The sequence below is a fragment of the Nestor notabilis genome, unplaced genomic scaffold, assembly GCF_000696875.1.
Source record: "Nestor notabilis isolate BGI_N333 unplaced genomic scaffold, ASM69687v1 scaffold23201, whole genome shotgun sequence".
Classification (NCBI taxonomy): domain Eukaryota; kingdom Metazoa; phylum Chordata; class Aves; order Psittaciformes; family Psittacidae; genus Nestor; species Nestor notabilis.
Window position 1 is genome coordinate 7799 of NW_009915483.1, and position 14633 is coordinate 22431.

General features: G+C 35.6%; 1 protein-coding gene across 1 annotated transcript in view; it reads right to left on the bottom strand.

Moving 5' to 3' along the window:
• Nucleotides 1–1670: 1670 nt before the first annotated feature.
• Nucleotides 1671–14633, bottom strand: part of DCUN1D4 (DCN1, defective in cullin neddylation 1, domain containing 4) — a 28671-nt gene continuing 15708 nt past the window's right edge. Inside the window, 7 exon segments of the mRNA XM_010024176.1 lie at nt 1671–2484; nt 2595–2697; nt 3131–3235; nt 7109–7217; nt 8117–8208; nt 9808–9878; nt 12279–12370. Coding sequence (XP_010022478.1) covers nt 2429–2484; nt 2595–2697; nt 3131–3235; nt 7109–7217; nt 8117–8208; nt 9808–9878; nt 12279–12370 — 628 coding nt within the window. The 3' untranslated portion in view covers nt 1671–2428.

Consider the following 14633-nt stretch of genomic DNA (forward strand, 5'->3'; position numbering starts at 1 on the left):
AGCTGAACAGATTTCTGTTGACCCTCTTAGATGAAAGTTATACCTAAAACAGTAATAGATTAGAAGCGTCTTTGGCTCTTGCTTCCCTTATTGGAAGCCAAATTATGTGTGACATACAAAACCTTTTATGCACATCTTGTGTTTGTTGCAGGATTCACGCCAATATGTGCTAAACTGTTTTCTAGAGTGAGTAACTAGCTTAACACTTAGGAACAATTACAGTATCTCACTTAAAATCTTAGCAACCACAATTTAGCCTAATGGTAAAAGTTATATATATTGCTTCTAAGTTCATTCTTTTCAGAAATAAACCAGCAGCTCCACTGATTATTTCCTTACGGTTATACTACGCTAATATACACATTTACATCAGAAGTCTTAATAAAACATTTGTTTTTTAGTAAGAGGCATATTGTAAACATTAAATACCACACTCCACTGAATTAATTTCTTGTGCAAACTGGCATCAAACATGGAATTAAGGTTATGTGTATTAGTACATAAGAAAGCAATGACTACATATGTTTTACTACTACTAACTTCAAATAGCACTATCTAGTGTCACAGAAATCCAAACATGACTATTTCACAGGGAAAGGTAGTATCTTCTTCTCAGCATCATGAAATTCTAGGGTTTTGTATATGCATATATATTGTCTATTTATGTATATACAAATATACACAAGCACACACAGACAATCTTTGTCTTTGGCAGCTGAGTTTTACAAACAAAAACAAACAGCAAACAGATTTGAACACAACTGACCACCCGTAGCACCACAATTACAACCTCCTGGTCCAGGGAAGCAAACTAATGTTTAAGCACCATGTTTAGCTTTTGCTAAACTAGGCTTAATCTTGAAAGTAGTCAAGTTAAGGACAGTTGTTCCTGACTTCAGTGATGGCCGAATAGGACCTGCAACACAGCTGAAAATTTCACATTCAACCTAAAACACTTTTCCCCTCCTCTCCCCCAGATTGCATTCTAGAGCAATATCAAAACTGCCAATACCTTATAAAATATTTCTACAGAAAAGTAATGTTAGTCTTCATTCCAAAACATATGTTGGCCCTTTCTTGTTAAATGCTCCGTGAATCAATATGGAACATTTTAATAAATCCTAAGGGATCAAAGTTTAATAGCACCGGATATTTCAAGGACCTATTTATAAAAATCAACACTAACATTAAAGAAGGATAAGGCAAGACAGTGTGACAAAATTATGGAAATTAAACATCATTCCATTCACTCATTTTCCCCAAATTAATCACTAGAACTGTCCTTTGCAGATAAAGAATGAGTGAAATAGGAAGTGGTCCCTACTAAAAAGTACTGCCATTTAATGCTGGTGTTTAACATGCCCATTGCCTGCAACGGACATTCTGCGAATTCCAATCCCCAGCATGAAAGAAAGTAGTGTTTTGACTATTTGGTATCATATTTTTAATTACCTACAGATACAAAGTTAGAGACCTTGGGAAAGACTACAAACAAAAAACAACCCTCAAATCTATATTATCTATGTGCTAGGGGTGAGCAGACTTTATTCCCCAAACCACTAATTTTAGCTAGAACTTCCAGTTTCACTAGATCGCAACATAGGGCAAGCACTCTTGGTACACCAAAAATTAAGAGGAGTATGCCAAAGGCAATTTACAAAAGTCTAAAACCCATTTTTAAAAGGTACTTTAATTTGTTCATTGGTACCTGTAATGACTACTGCAGTTTTAACATTAAAAAGTCAGTACTTTTTTCTTCAAATGGAAATCATTTGTGGCATGTACAACTATTACAGCGTTTTAATATTTATATGTGTAGATATAGAATTTTAAGACACCAATGTTTCATTCCTGTTAAGCAATAGGTCAGGTTTGGCGAATTCTGGTAAAGAAAGTCACAACGTGTCTTCTCCCCTCAGAAATTGGCATCTCAAATAGTAACATTAAAATTGACAATAGTTCTTCACATAGCTCTGTCCAAGCAGTCTGTTCATTTCATTTTCTGAAATGCTACATTTGAGACCAAAAGAAAAACAACTGAAGTTTCAACAAACATGTAAGTGATGACTAGAAATATGCCACAAAATTATTTTTACAATACATTTCTGCAGAAATAATCCCTAGGTGAAGGGGTATTTTATACACATATACAAAATTTAGACAGCAATATACACATAATCACAGTGAAGACGCTGGCAAGTTCACCAATTTGTAGTGTAAATACAAAATGCAAAGCAGCCTTCAAAGAGAACAATGCTACACAGCAAGCATAGCTAGCTTGTTAAATAGCAAACATCAAAAGTTCCCTGCAAAAGGGATGCAGTGCAAGAAAAGCAGCATGCACTTTGATACAAATAGCAGTTTATGGCTAATGGTTGACATAACTGTGGTAACAGTGACTCTTGAGTGGCTGTGCATAGTTAAACTCCTATGTCATCTGTTTTCCTTTATACCATTCCACAAACTCATCCAACAACACTGGCCCTGTAGAGAGATCAAATAACTGCATTTTACAAAATTTTGTAAAAGGACACCGAATCATTAAGCTCAGAGAAATAAACTATTTTAGAATACCAACATATGGTAGTACTTACAGGCTCCATCTTCATCATAGTTACTGAGGTCAAGGCTAATTGTTCTGCTGAATTCAAGAACATTACACCATTGGTCCTTATTGATAACTTTGTATTTTGATTGCTGCTTGAGGCAAGAAACAGAAGTTACTAAATACATTTTCAACTCCCCCAAAATCAGGTTCTCTTACTTAAAGAAAATTTAAATCTCATGCTGAATTATTACTTTAATCTGGATGCCTTCTAAAACTGGACAGGATTAAAGAAACCACTAACTAGTCAAGCCAGAGTTGATTTTCTGATTAAGACATCTTTTAGCGGACAAACATACAGCAATAAAATGAAAGTCCCACATTAAACCTTAACAGTTTATGGATTTGGGGAAAAAGAAAGAAAAGATAACCAGTTACAAGTGCTGCTTTGGGGGTTAGTATGTTCTAAATCAGAACAAAAGAAGAAAATCTTAGCTGGTCATTCTATCTTTAGTTAAAGTATCAGAGAAGACAGATAGAAAAAAAAAACCAAAACCAAAAGTAATTCTGTTCCAAACTTCTTACCTCTAGAAACTGGTGAAATACTGGAAAAAGGGACCACGTTTTTCCTAAAAGAAGGCCCAACATACACTTGGCAGTATTGATATCTAGGCTGCGCTGGTCCTTTTCCTGCATAAAAAAGTCAAAAACCAGAAAATAACATAATTTCAGGATTTCTCACTTCCCCCACTACAGCTCACACATACATGAAATAAATTACCAAATAAGTAATAAATAGCAGTATCTAGCAGAGGTTTTTCATAAAACACAACTTCCTAGTAAAATTTCCTTCCCCGTAGCTAATGGCTTGCTATACACAGATGCTGCTTGATACAGACTTTCCCTAAAATCCTGTCACTGCTGTCACAGATGAAGCATATACTCCTGTTTGTGACTTCAGACCTTTCCAGAAAGCAATGGCCATTAAACCCATACCCATGTTTCACATATGCCACTGCATATCCACATGTCTCTTAAAAAAGTATCGCTGCACATATTTCCTGCAGAATTATTACAACTACATAAACTGTCAGCAGATAGTTAAGCAGCTATCAAGTAACACAGACTATGCAAGAGTGAGCCAAGGAGGTTCTTTTTTCTGTTATTCTACTGATTACATGAAATTCAGATTAAATTAAATATCACATGAGCAAAGAGAACAAAATACACTAGCACATGGAGACCCAATTTTAGTTCAACACAGCAGTAGTGTATTAGGCTTAGGGGGGAATTTTTTTTGTTTCTGCTAAGGAAAAAAAGCATCACTTGTACCCAACAGATCTGTCACATCTAATCAGTGAGAGAGTTAATATATTAGATAACACAACTTCTGCACATCTAAAAAGTAATGCGTGTAGGTGTAAAATCTGATTTTGCTATTTTAGGTAGTTTGTCCATGGACGTTTGTTGTCTTGAAATTAAATAAATTGTGAGATGGAATGTAAAACCTCACCCTTTTATGCCTTGCTTGTAGCATTAAGCTTCAAATTCAGAAGTTAATGAAATCACAAAAAAGAAAGCTCCACATTAGCTACCGTACACCTTGATCTCTCTGTATGTACTCACGATTGCAGACAACAAAGTCTACATCAAAAAACATGGATATAAGGATATCCAGAATACATGGAGTGCCTCACAGAGCAGTGCAAGACAGCTACCCAAGACAGAGGGAACTGAACCCTATGCCTCACCTCTACAAGTGCACCTGTATATACTACAGAAGACACATCCTTATTAAAAAACAAGCTTGAAACACAACAGAATTGCCTTCTGTAGGAAGGATGCGGTAAAGCGAGATCCCAGTTCTCAGAGAACAGCTGGATGCCTTAGCCACAAGGTTATACTCTCTTCTTGAAACCCATTTCATATAAAATAAACTTTAATTCTAAAATTTTGTAGACCAAATTTTGTGTGGGTTTGTTTATAAAGAGAAGTGGGGAGTCTAGCAGCTCTGAAAACATCAGAAGCTAGGTTTAGTGACCAGAATGTAAACCAAAAGGGACTTCACTCATTCTGATCTAGGGGAAAACAGTGAATTCCAGGATGAACAAAGCTTTTCAATTGGTAATAAAACTAAAAACCACATTTGCGAAAGCATTTTGTATTAATACGATAGAAGTCTTTCACTTATTTCCAACATCAAATAGTTCTAAAAAACTAACCCTCTTTCCAAAGCCCATTTACACCTCTGTCTCAAACACCTTTAGGCAGAAATGATACTGCTGTGAGAATACATTTTACTTTCCATACTGTTTATACCCTAAATTCTTCCCACACACTCAAGTGTTAATGAATCAGGCTCTGCTGCCTGTACTTTGGCTGGTTTTACATGCCTTACACTGTAAAGCTTCTACATTCTCTCTCTCTGACTACTGCTCAGAACAAATTATTCAGATAAGCCCTTTGTACCCACCTCCAACTGCCTAATGGCGCATCTGCTATGACAGATGCTCCAATTTCATTCTTAACATACATTCCAGATACTTACATTATCTTTCTTGGATACAGTGGAAATAATACATCGACAAACTGTGATAAATGTCAGTATTTGTTTTACATTGATGATAGACAGCCTTTCTGAGATTCCGCCCCCCCCCTACATTTCAGATAAAAGAGCTGTTTAAGCCATGAAGTACATGCATCTGTATGTTCTCAAACTTGGCAATGACAATAGCAAACAGGGAGCAAGGAATGTATTTGTGCTTAATACCAACATACGGCATTTTAAATTATTTCCTCAAATCAATGCTGACTTCAATCATTCATGCTGCATAAAACCTTGATCATATCTATATTTATTGACAAACTAACTCTAAACACCAAATCGCAACAGGCGCTTTCAAGAACTCTCTCTTAAAACTTCAGAAATTTAGACAAGTGCTTTTTGCCTCAGAGAACTTCCCTGAAACGACTACTGTTAGGATAGAAACTACACAATCTTCTGAATCAAAACCCAAAAATGACCCCATCAGCTTTTTGCTACCAACCACTTATTCTGCTAAAATTATGAACGGATTTATCTGCAACATCTATACAAATATATCAGCCTTTGTCAGCCTTCATCTCTATTCTTACTGGATGCCATTCTCCTTTAGACTTTCTCTGGCTCCACAGTATTAGAAGTTCAATAATTCTACTAACCCAATATTGTTTCGACAATTCCCCTGTTGAAATGCCTTTGACTTGCAGTTCTGGGGTTTTTTTGGCCACAAATGATGTCACAGCATCTGTGTCTCAGTGCTTAAATTCTTTTTCAAGACCATCATTTGTCACATCTATTTGGGACCTCTTGAATAAACTCCACCCATTATCCTCTTTTTACGTTTCTGCACTTGCTCTGGACAGGCCATCAGCTGGTACAGATTTGCTACCTGTTCCAAATATTCCACCAGTATCTTCCTTGCCACTGTTAGTTATTTCTAGCCTTTGCACTTTATATTGACCAAAATTGGCAGAATCAATCTTCACACAGCAAAGGAGGAATTAGTATGTTGATACAGCTTTTTTTCCCTCTCATACAAACTAATAACATGCATTCTGACATATTCAGCTGTAGGTTTCTTTGGTTAAAAGTTAACTACTCTGAATCTCTGCAAGCTAACATGCAGAAAGCACTGATGTACCACAAATCTGAGTTACTTATGACAGACCTACCTATCAGAATCGCTATCAGTTCAATTTCTTTCTTATTATTTTTCTCACGTATTATTTTTTTCCCTGCAAATTTTCTTGGTGCTTTTGGTTCTTCTGCACTGAAATCTGAGCTTCAGTTTTGCCTTTGATCATGTTTACATTAAATCATTTGTACATTCCACCACGTTAGCAAGATGGATGTCCAAATTCCATGTCAAAATGTTAATTTAGAAAATTAGAGTTCTTTCATTGCTCCCTTTAAGTAAGAATAGTCCTATGCATATTATGGGTTTCCATACCAGGTACAGTTTTATTGACACATATTTTACAGTAGGAAGAACTTATCTCAGTATATTGTTTCATAAATACTGAGAACACCATTAATGACCTTCCAACAGTCTTCTGAACCAGTATTTATGCTATGTTATATCCAGCTTTTACCATGTTAGTTATTTTTACCACCTGCAGGAATAGCCCTCCTGTTTTAAATATGTTTATGCTCACAAAATTCAAACAGCAAGAAGAAAAGCCATGGTAATTACAAAGCCAGTGGAAATAAGTGGCAAAGCTCCAATATGCAACAGAATAGGGCCTAAATGATTTCCTTGAAGTTACAAAATAGCTTGAAGCAGAGAGCTAACAAAACATTTGAAAACACTAAACCACTGAACATCAAGCATCCTATATACACTTTTCTTTTCCAGTTCTGGCATTTTACATATGCTTTCTTAGAACATGAACAGTTCCATTTGTTAGAAGCAATCTAGAGTGGTTTCTTAACAGAAACACACTTAGAAGTTTACAGTCTTTCAATTATTACTTATGAAAGTAAAGTTTTAATGTCAGATGCTGGTCTTCCCCAGTACTTACCCGTGCAAAGTCAAATGCATATCTATAAATAAGTTTAAAATTGGTAGGTTCATTTAATAAAGATCTCAAGTAATCCAGAGAATTTCTCAATTTTTCTGTAGTATCACATCTACAAAAAAAGCACAAAGTGAATTTAGAGTCTGCATTCTTATAGAAGTGTCCAATGCTTTAGAAAAGCATCTCTAACATGTATCCCCATCAATCTGTTCAAAATACATCACTTGGTACAAAGGCATGTTTATGAGTTTGTCTGCATAAAATGCCTTGATTAAACCCAGAGTGTGAAATGGATTTAGGTAAAACAGAAAAGTCTTACACTGGTACCCTGATAAAAAAAAATTGTTTGGCCTTGTAGAAAATGCACTCTCTGACAGATTAAACTAAGACCTTGTCTACACATGGCAAACAACCAGCAAACCACAACAGTGAAACAATACTTCTATAGTTTTGCTGAAACTATAGAACTTCCCACACAGTTTTAGTGATTCTGTTCTGGAAGGTAAGTCAAAACACAGTTCTTTCTCCAACTCTCTATGAAATATGTGATTATTCAACTACATTTATGTTAATTATGCCACAAAGATAAGCTCTCAACTAGAGTAAGCAACTTTTAGAAAGAACATGACAATGCAGAGTCACAGAAAGGGTTTATATTATTTGGCATTTTGAACTACACATGCTCTAACAACATACCAGTATCTAATAGATACGTCCAATCCAGTGACAAAGACAGATGTCCTTGGGGACAAAAACAGTGTTGAACCTCATGACATTTCTGTTTTCTTGAGACTGCAGACATTTTAATCCAACTGTATTTAAATGTGCAGCTGTCAGGTTTCAAGTTGTCTCTAGGTGGTCATATCACCATAAATAGGACCAAAAACATATGCCTTTCACTCCACAGCACAGCTCTCCATTTTAACTGCTATGAGTCAAAACATCAAAGCCTGTTTTTTCTAAAAACTGGGTTTACAATAATAAGTGTAAGAGGTTTTCCAAAGCACTTACTGTAGTGACGTCATCCCTTTTAACCATTCTTGTAATGTAAAGTAGCCCATGTTTTGTGCATCCAACTTCCATGCTAGTACAAGCATAACTACCTGAAAAGAATTAACAAAAAGATCCACACATTATTCAAATAACTACTGTTTAATAGGCTGCAAACACTTTATTCATCTAAATGGGATGTTCTGATCTTTACTGCACTATTTTAAAAGTTAAAAAACCTTAAAATGACAAACCTGTACATAATCTGAAGAGAATACAACAATGTAAAGATACAGTGAGCATCCACCCAAATTACAAGTAGCCACCCTGCTTTAAGGCATGCACAGCCAACTAGTGAACAGTACAACAAGGAAGATGAGTAGGTACAAAAGCCGCAGAAAGGTCTTCCCAGAACAGCTACAAAAGTGAAGTACCAATATGATGACACATTACATTTGACATTTTTTGAACTCTCATCTACATGAACGCCAGCTGCAATCCATGAGCTCTGTGAAATCCAATTATTCTAAAGCTAATCATTATTCCACCTGAAACCACCTATTCCAGGATACCATCAGCCTACCTATGAGCAGGTTTGAACATGCAGCTTAATTCCAGTAGATGTTAAGTAAAGCTAGATAAACTAATATTAACATACACCAAAGCAGAGGCTGATACATAAATACTTCTGTTTTGCCCAAAAGGAACTGGAGTCCTTTTCACATCTCACACAGAAGACTGAAGCAATAAAGAATTCAGATGAAGTGATTACTATCTTATTCAGGAACCCAAGGAAACACTTTTGATAAATACATGAAAAAACTTTCAGGACAACTGACCCTGCAGACTAAAAGAAGAAAATAATCAAGTCATTTAAATTTGCAACTCAGCCATTAACTAGCTAATGTTAGTACAGCTCTATATGGGTTTTACTGCAAAATCAGAACACCTACTTATATACCAAATGTCTGCATAAATCTTAAGGGTTTATTATACTAATAAGCTCCACAATTAGCTAATCACATCTTACATTTCCAGTAAATCTCTCAAAACCACAATTCTCATTTTACTCAGAGATGACACTTTATGAATCCTGTAAAAGATGGGCCCTGCGTGTACATTTTAAGAGCAAAAATTATGCACTAAGAAAAAGCCTGTAAAGGGCACTATTCATTTCTATATTTTATTTACTTACATATACATATACAGTATATGTATGTTGTCATATATACGTATGTTGTTACAGATATCCCTTATTTGTCTTTTAAAATGGCATAATGGGAGTGCTAATACTGCTCAGAGTTTTTAATATCTTCTCTCCTAGAAAACCCACATAAATTACTTTGTAATTCTGTAGTTGCTACATTAAATCCCCAATGTTGTCTCATTGTTTCTGTAAAGACAGACAGCAGCTTCTTTTTCCCCTTTTATTTAAAATAACCCTCAAATCTTTTTTTGGGGAGGCTGGGAAAGTGAAAGTGGCAGCAAAGACTAATTGAGATTTTACAGGTTGACAGTTTGAGATTTAATATAAAGGCAAGTTGTTTCCAAATGTGCATATAAACCAACCTTGTTTATATTTCTTTATGAAAAATAAAAAAAAAAACAAACCCAAGTGTTATTTTAATTCTTGACAAAAAAATAAGAGATACAAGACTGTCTCATGTGCATCAGAAGAGACCAGGCATCTTTTGAACGGACTTTGAACTTACATTTTCCGGTTCAACTCCAATGTCCTCACAAAATTTCTCCATACCTTCTGGCCCTACAATGTCATCAGTGCCTGCAAACAAAATAGATTTTATTTATCTCTGACAATTAAAGCAGTCTGACCTTTTCAGCACGGGAGAAATGCAATCACACAGTACAACCTCAACTTCTGTACCATTTGGGGGGTTTTTTTGTTTGTTTTGACACACAGTAAGTATTTCCACTCTTACTGTCAGACTTGCATACACTGAAATCTTTATCTTACCTTTGGAAACAGAGACAGAAAAAATGTACAACAACTTTTATTTCCTAACAATATCCTTTATTCTACCCATCTACTGAGATAATCTTGTGAGAGTAAATTAGTAAGATCTTTAAGAATGCACTTAGGACTAGCAGAACATCCACATACTATTACTACCAGGGTCAAATAGGTGGACAGTGGTTAGTGAAACTCCTTTCTTGGCTTGAACCTCTGTATCACAAGATCATATCACATAAAAATGGGATAGCTATGCAGGATATAAGGCATTATCATCCTCAGAATCTCCTTCCTTACTGTCTCAAATACTACCTATATAGCATTTTCTACAAAAAAGAGCCTAAAATAAAAATCTTGTGCTCCTGTTTGTTCATGTTGCTCTACCATGGCCACACATTATCTGAATTCTAGTAACTGCAGGGGGAAAGAAGACATGAATTACAGCTATTTCTTTACCAACTTAGAAGGGTGAAAAAGAAGATAAAGAATACAGATGCTGTTTAAATGCACTATTATTAAAACATGCTGTTATATCAAGATATTTGTAATCTCTATTTTTCTATTTTCTTTAAAAAATTATATAGGCATTAAGAATTGCACTGTGCAATTTAATTTCTTAAGTAAATTTTAAGTATCTGGACTATTTTGTTAGAGTTATTTATTATGTTTCATTTGGGGGGAAAAAAAAAACCAAAACATTGAAGGCTGAAATGCCTACTTTCATCCTACATAAAGATCACATGTGCAAGAAAGAGATCTGGTTTATTATCAGGTGACCTACTATTCTAAAACAACAAGGTTTAATTATATCTTTTCCCATTTTCTCATGACATCCTCTCACAGTTCTCAGAGTGTAAACAACAGTTTTTAGAAAGGCTCATTCTGTAATGTAAAGACACAAGAGGGGAAAAAACCTCAAAACAAACAAATGCAGTGTCAACTGTCTGCATATATAAAGGAGAATACTTATGAAGCAAGAACACAAAGTAGATTATTCTCTGAAAATTAATTCTTAGAATGTTACTCAATACTGTAAACAGAATCATACTCTCCGCTTTTCTCTGTTTTATCTTGGTGTATGCATCCAATGGAAACACAAAAGTTCTTTCATATACAGCCTTCCTTTCATCCCTTCTTTCCATGAAAGTCTTGACAAAAATGAGTTATCCCTGTTGCTAGAGTAAAAAAACAAATCAAGCTGGTCAGAAAGGCAGAGAATCTAACAGGTTAGATTTGGCTTGAATTTGTCTGACTCTCCTCTCACAGACTGTCACCGACAAGTGAGATATCAGAGTATTTGATTTAGTTTATGTAATTTTATTAGAAGAAAAAAATATTACCACATCAAATTACATCACTCTTCATTACGTGTAAGAAGTAGATAAAACAGAACAGGCTCTGAGCAAAGTTATCCAAGACAACATCATAAAACTGCAAGATGACCTTATTTTGTCAATCACCTGTTTCATTTCCTTTTGGTTTTTAGAGTCATGAGATCATTTTCCCCCATACTTTAAGTTCTCCACTTCAGAAAATCACATGTAAAAAAACTAATGCAATAACCAACTTCAGTATTAAAAAGGATCACTTTTGTGACTGCAGATCATAATTAACAATCCTAGAAGTAATACCTGAAGAAAGTTCTCATATGTAAGGGCAAAAAATACTTCAGTCTACCTTCCCTATATGTTGCGATCTAATATTATATAAAAAGACAAGACCTGTATGGGATACTTGAATTTATACATTACTTTGCTGGAAACCATATGCTCCAGATTCAGCAGGGAAAAAACAAAATAATGTTACTACCTGTCCCACCTTTAACTAAAAAAAAAAAAAAAAAAAGACAGACTTGTGAAGCTGAATTCTGTACTATTCAGCACTAGCATGGCAGATAACAGAACTTCTAACACCAGAGAGGTAATACCACTTTGGAAAGAGGTACAGCTTCAACTATAGATTTGAATAATAAAGTATATATGTTCCAAAATATTTCTAGTTACACACTTTCAGCATTCTTTTTATAGAATAGAGACAAAGACAAAATTGCCCCTTGAAGTCTTCACACTACACAGAACATAAGAAAAGCTTCTTTAAGACTTTTACAAAAAAGCCTCTACAGTTATTCTTGGAAAAGGTAAGTTAATGCAATTTTTTTATTCCAGTGTAGATTGAATTGTTATTAGGAAGAAATTTGCATTTCACCCTTACCTGCATATTCATAGAACCATTCTAAGCACCTCTTACTTGAAAAGACTTCTTCCTCTGCTTTTATTCTAGACGAATCATATTTTCTATACATACTTTAAAAAAAAAAAAAGAGAAAAGTAATTAATTTATCAATTTTTTAAAAGCAATATTTTAGTCAACAGACACTATAGGCAGCAACATTAACTCATGAACGAATTACCCAACATTCTGTCCTCATATCCAGTCATTTGGGATACTGCTTAACAGAGCTAGAACCACTGAACCTGAATACTGTGTTTGCTCAGTCTGTCACACTTCAACTGATTCATAATCATTACCGATGTATATGAACTTTCCTTACAACAGATACAGACTAGTTCAAATTCAAACCCAAAAACTGTTTTGTGTAAGTTCAAGTAAGACTTGCGCACACTGTTAGTGACGACATTCAACTGATGGGCTGCAACTTGGCTGAGGGTCTAAACCTACAGTAATTTCAAGTCACAGTGAACATACATACTTCATGTAGTTTGAATTACCAACTAAGAACTACACATACTCTTTCTGCCTCCTCAAAAAAATCCTCTAGAAGGCATAAAGGCCAAAATAGACGTGACTCACAAATACATTATTCTAAAGCCTGTTAGTAACACAGAAGAACCAGAGAACAGGTTACAAGTCCGCACTGACAGTAACTCAAGGAACCTCATTCATCATGGGGTAAAGTTATCTGAAAAGCTAGATCCATAGTGTTCCTTCCTGCCAGAGAAGGCAAAGTTATGCTCTGCTTTGACAAGAAGCATAAAGAATTTTAACTACATTCAGGAAACAACACTGAAGTACCAGTCTCCTGAATTTAGTATCTGCAACACCTAAAGCCCAGAAGGCACAGCTGAAATTGATGAGTTACTCCACTCTGTTTAGACTCTTCTGAAACAGAGACACTATTACTTGTGCTTGTTAGCAGAAAGGGACTCAGCAGACAAGTAGTTGTTCACTGCTGCACATGCATTCTCTGAACCATTTCCACCACTGTGCAGTAGCCTGGGCTCATACCGGCTGAAAAGAGCCAAGCAACAAATGGCTTAGATTAGGGGAGGTAGCCAAGGATGGCTCTGTGATTGTTCAGAGCATGCAGCTCTTCCTCTTACAGTGTCAAATCCTGCTGAGGGAGGACAACAAAGTGGCTAATTGGTTCAAGGAGAGTTTGGAAACAACCTGGTGAAATTAAGTTGGAGTAGATTTCATCACCATTTTGTTCTTCTAGAAAGACACATGAAAGATGTCTATACTCAGGAGGTTAGAAGTACACTGATCCCACTATCCTCCACCTAGTTATAAGGTATGAGGAACTGCAGCTAGACAGTAATGGCACACAGGTCATTACAGTAATTCAAAAAACTGTATAGTGTTTATTGTCATAGTTCTTTTAAAGCAACTATCAGAAAAGTAATCCTGGTCAGAGCAAAATGATTAACTGCTATTTGAAAGACAAATACAAATGAGGATCTTAAGAAATTTCAAGATGGAAAGAAAAATTAACACTGTACTGAAACACACTGATCTGCAACTAACTAGAACACGGCAGAAAAATGCCAGCCACACGTCTCAAACATATAACCACCATCTGTAGGTTTGTTTTTTGTTTTGGATTGGTTCTTTTGGTTTTGTTGGGGGTTTTTGGGGGAGGCATGGGTTTGGGGGTTCGTTATATTTTCATTTTGAAAACAGTGTTTTCTCTCTGAACTACCTACTTGGTGTAAGCTTTATTGCAGTTGCAAAGGAACAGGCTAACGGCACTGCCCAGTAAGTAAACAACAAAGCCAGAAGGTAGAAGTCAGAGTTGGAATGATTTATTTATTTTGTTAAAGATCTGATAACTTAACATTCTCATACTTGCAGAATGACCTGTGATTATGAAAGACCTACCCAATATTTTTTAAGCTATTTTGAATTCAGAGAAATCAAAAAAATGTCTTGAGACAAAGAAAGGAGGCATTCTGCCACTTTGGCAAAAGTTTTATTATTCAGTATCCCCTTTTTTGTAGCAAACAAACGTGACAAACACAACTGGAATACCAAATTGGAAATTGACTGTAGCAGGAGCTAGTCAACATCTTTATTCTATTCTATTTATTCAAGAATTCTCTAAGAGCACTGCTGGGACCTAGGACATGCAAAGCTAATGTGGTTCCCAAAGACAGACATTCATCACAAGACTCTGTTCTTACAAAGGGATGATAATCAAGTGCCTTGCCCTGCTTGTTCATCAAACTCACCAGCACGTTCACTGTCAGTATGTGAACAGTGGATTTGGGAAGGAACCTTCAAGAAAAATTTACTCACAGAGCTCTAGGTCACCCAGGCATTTCAGAG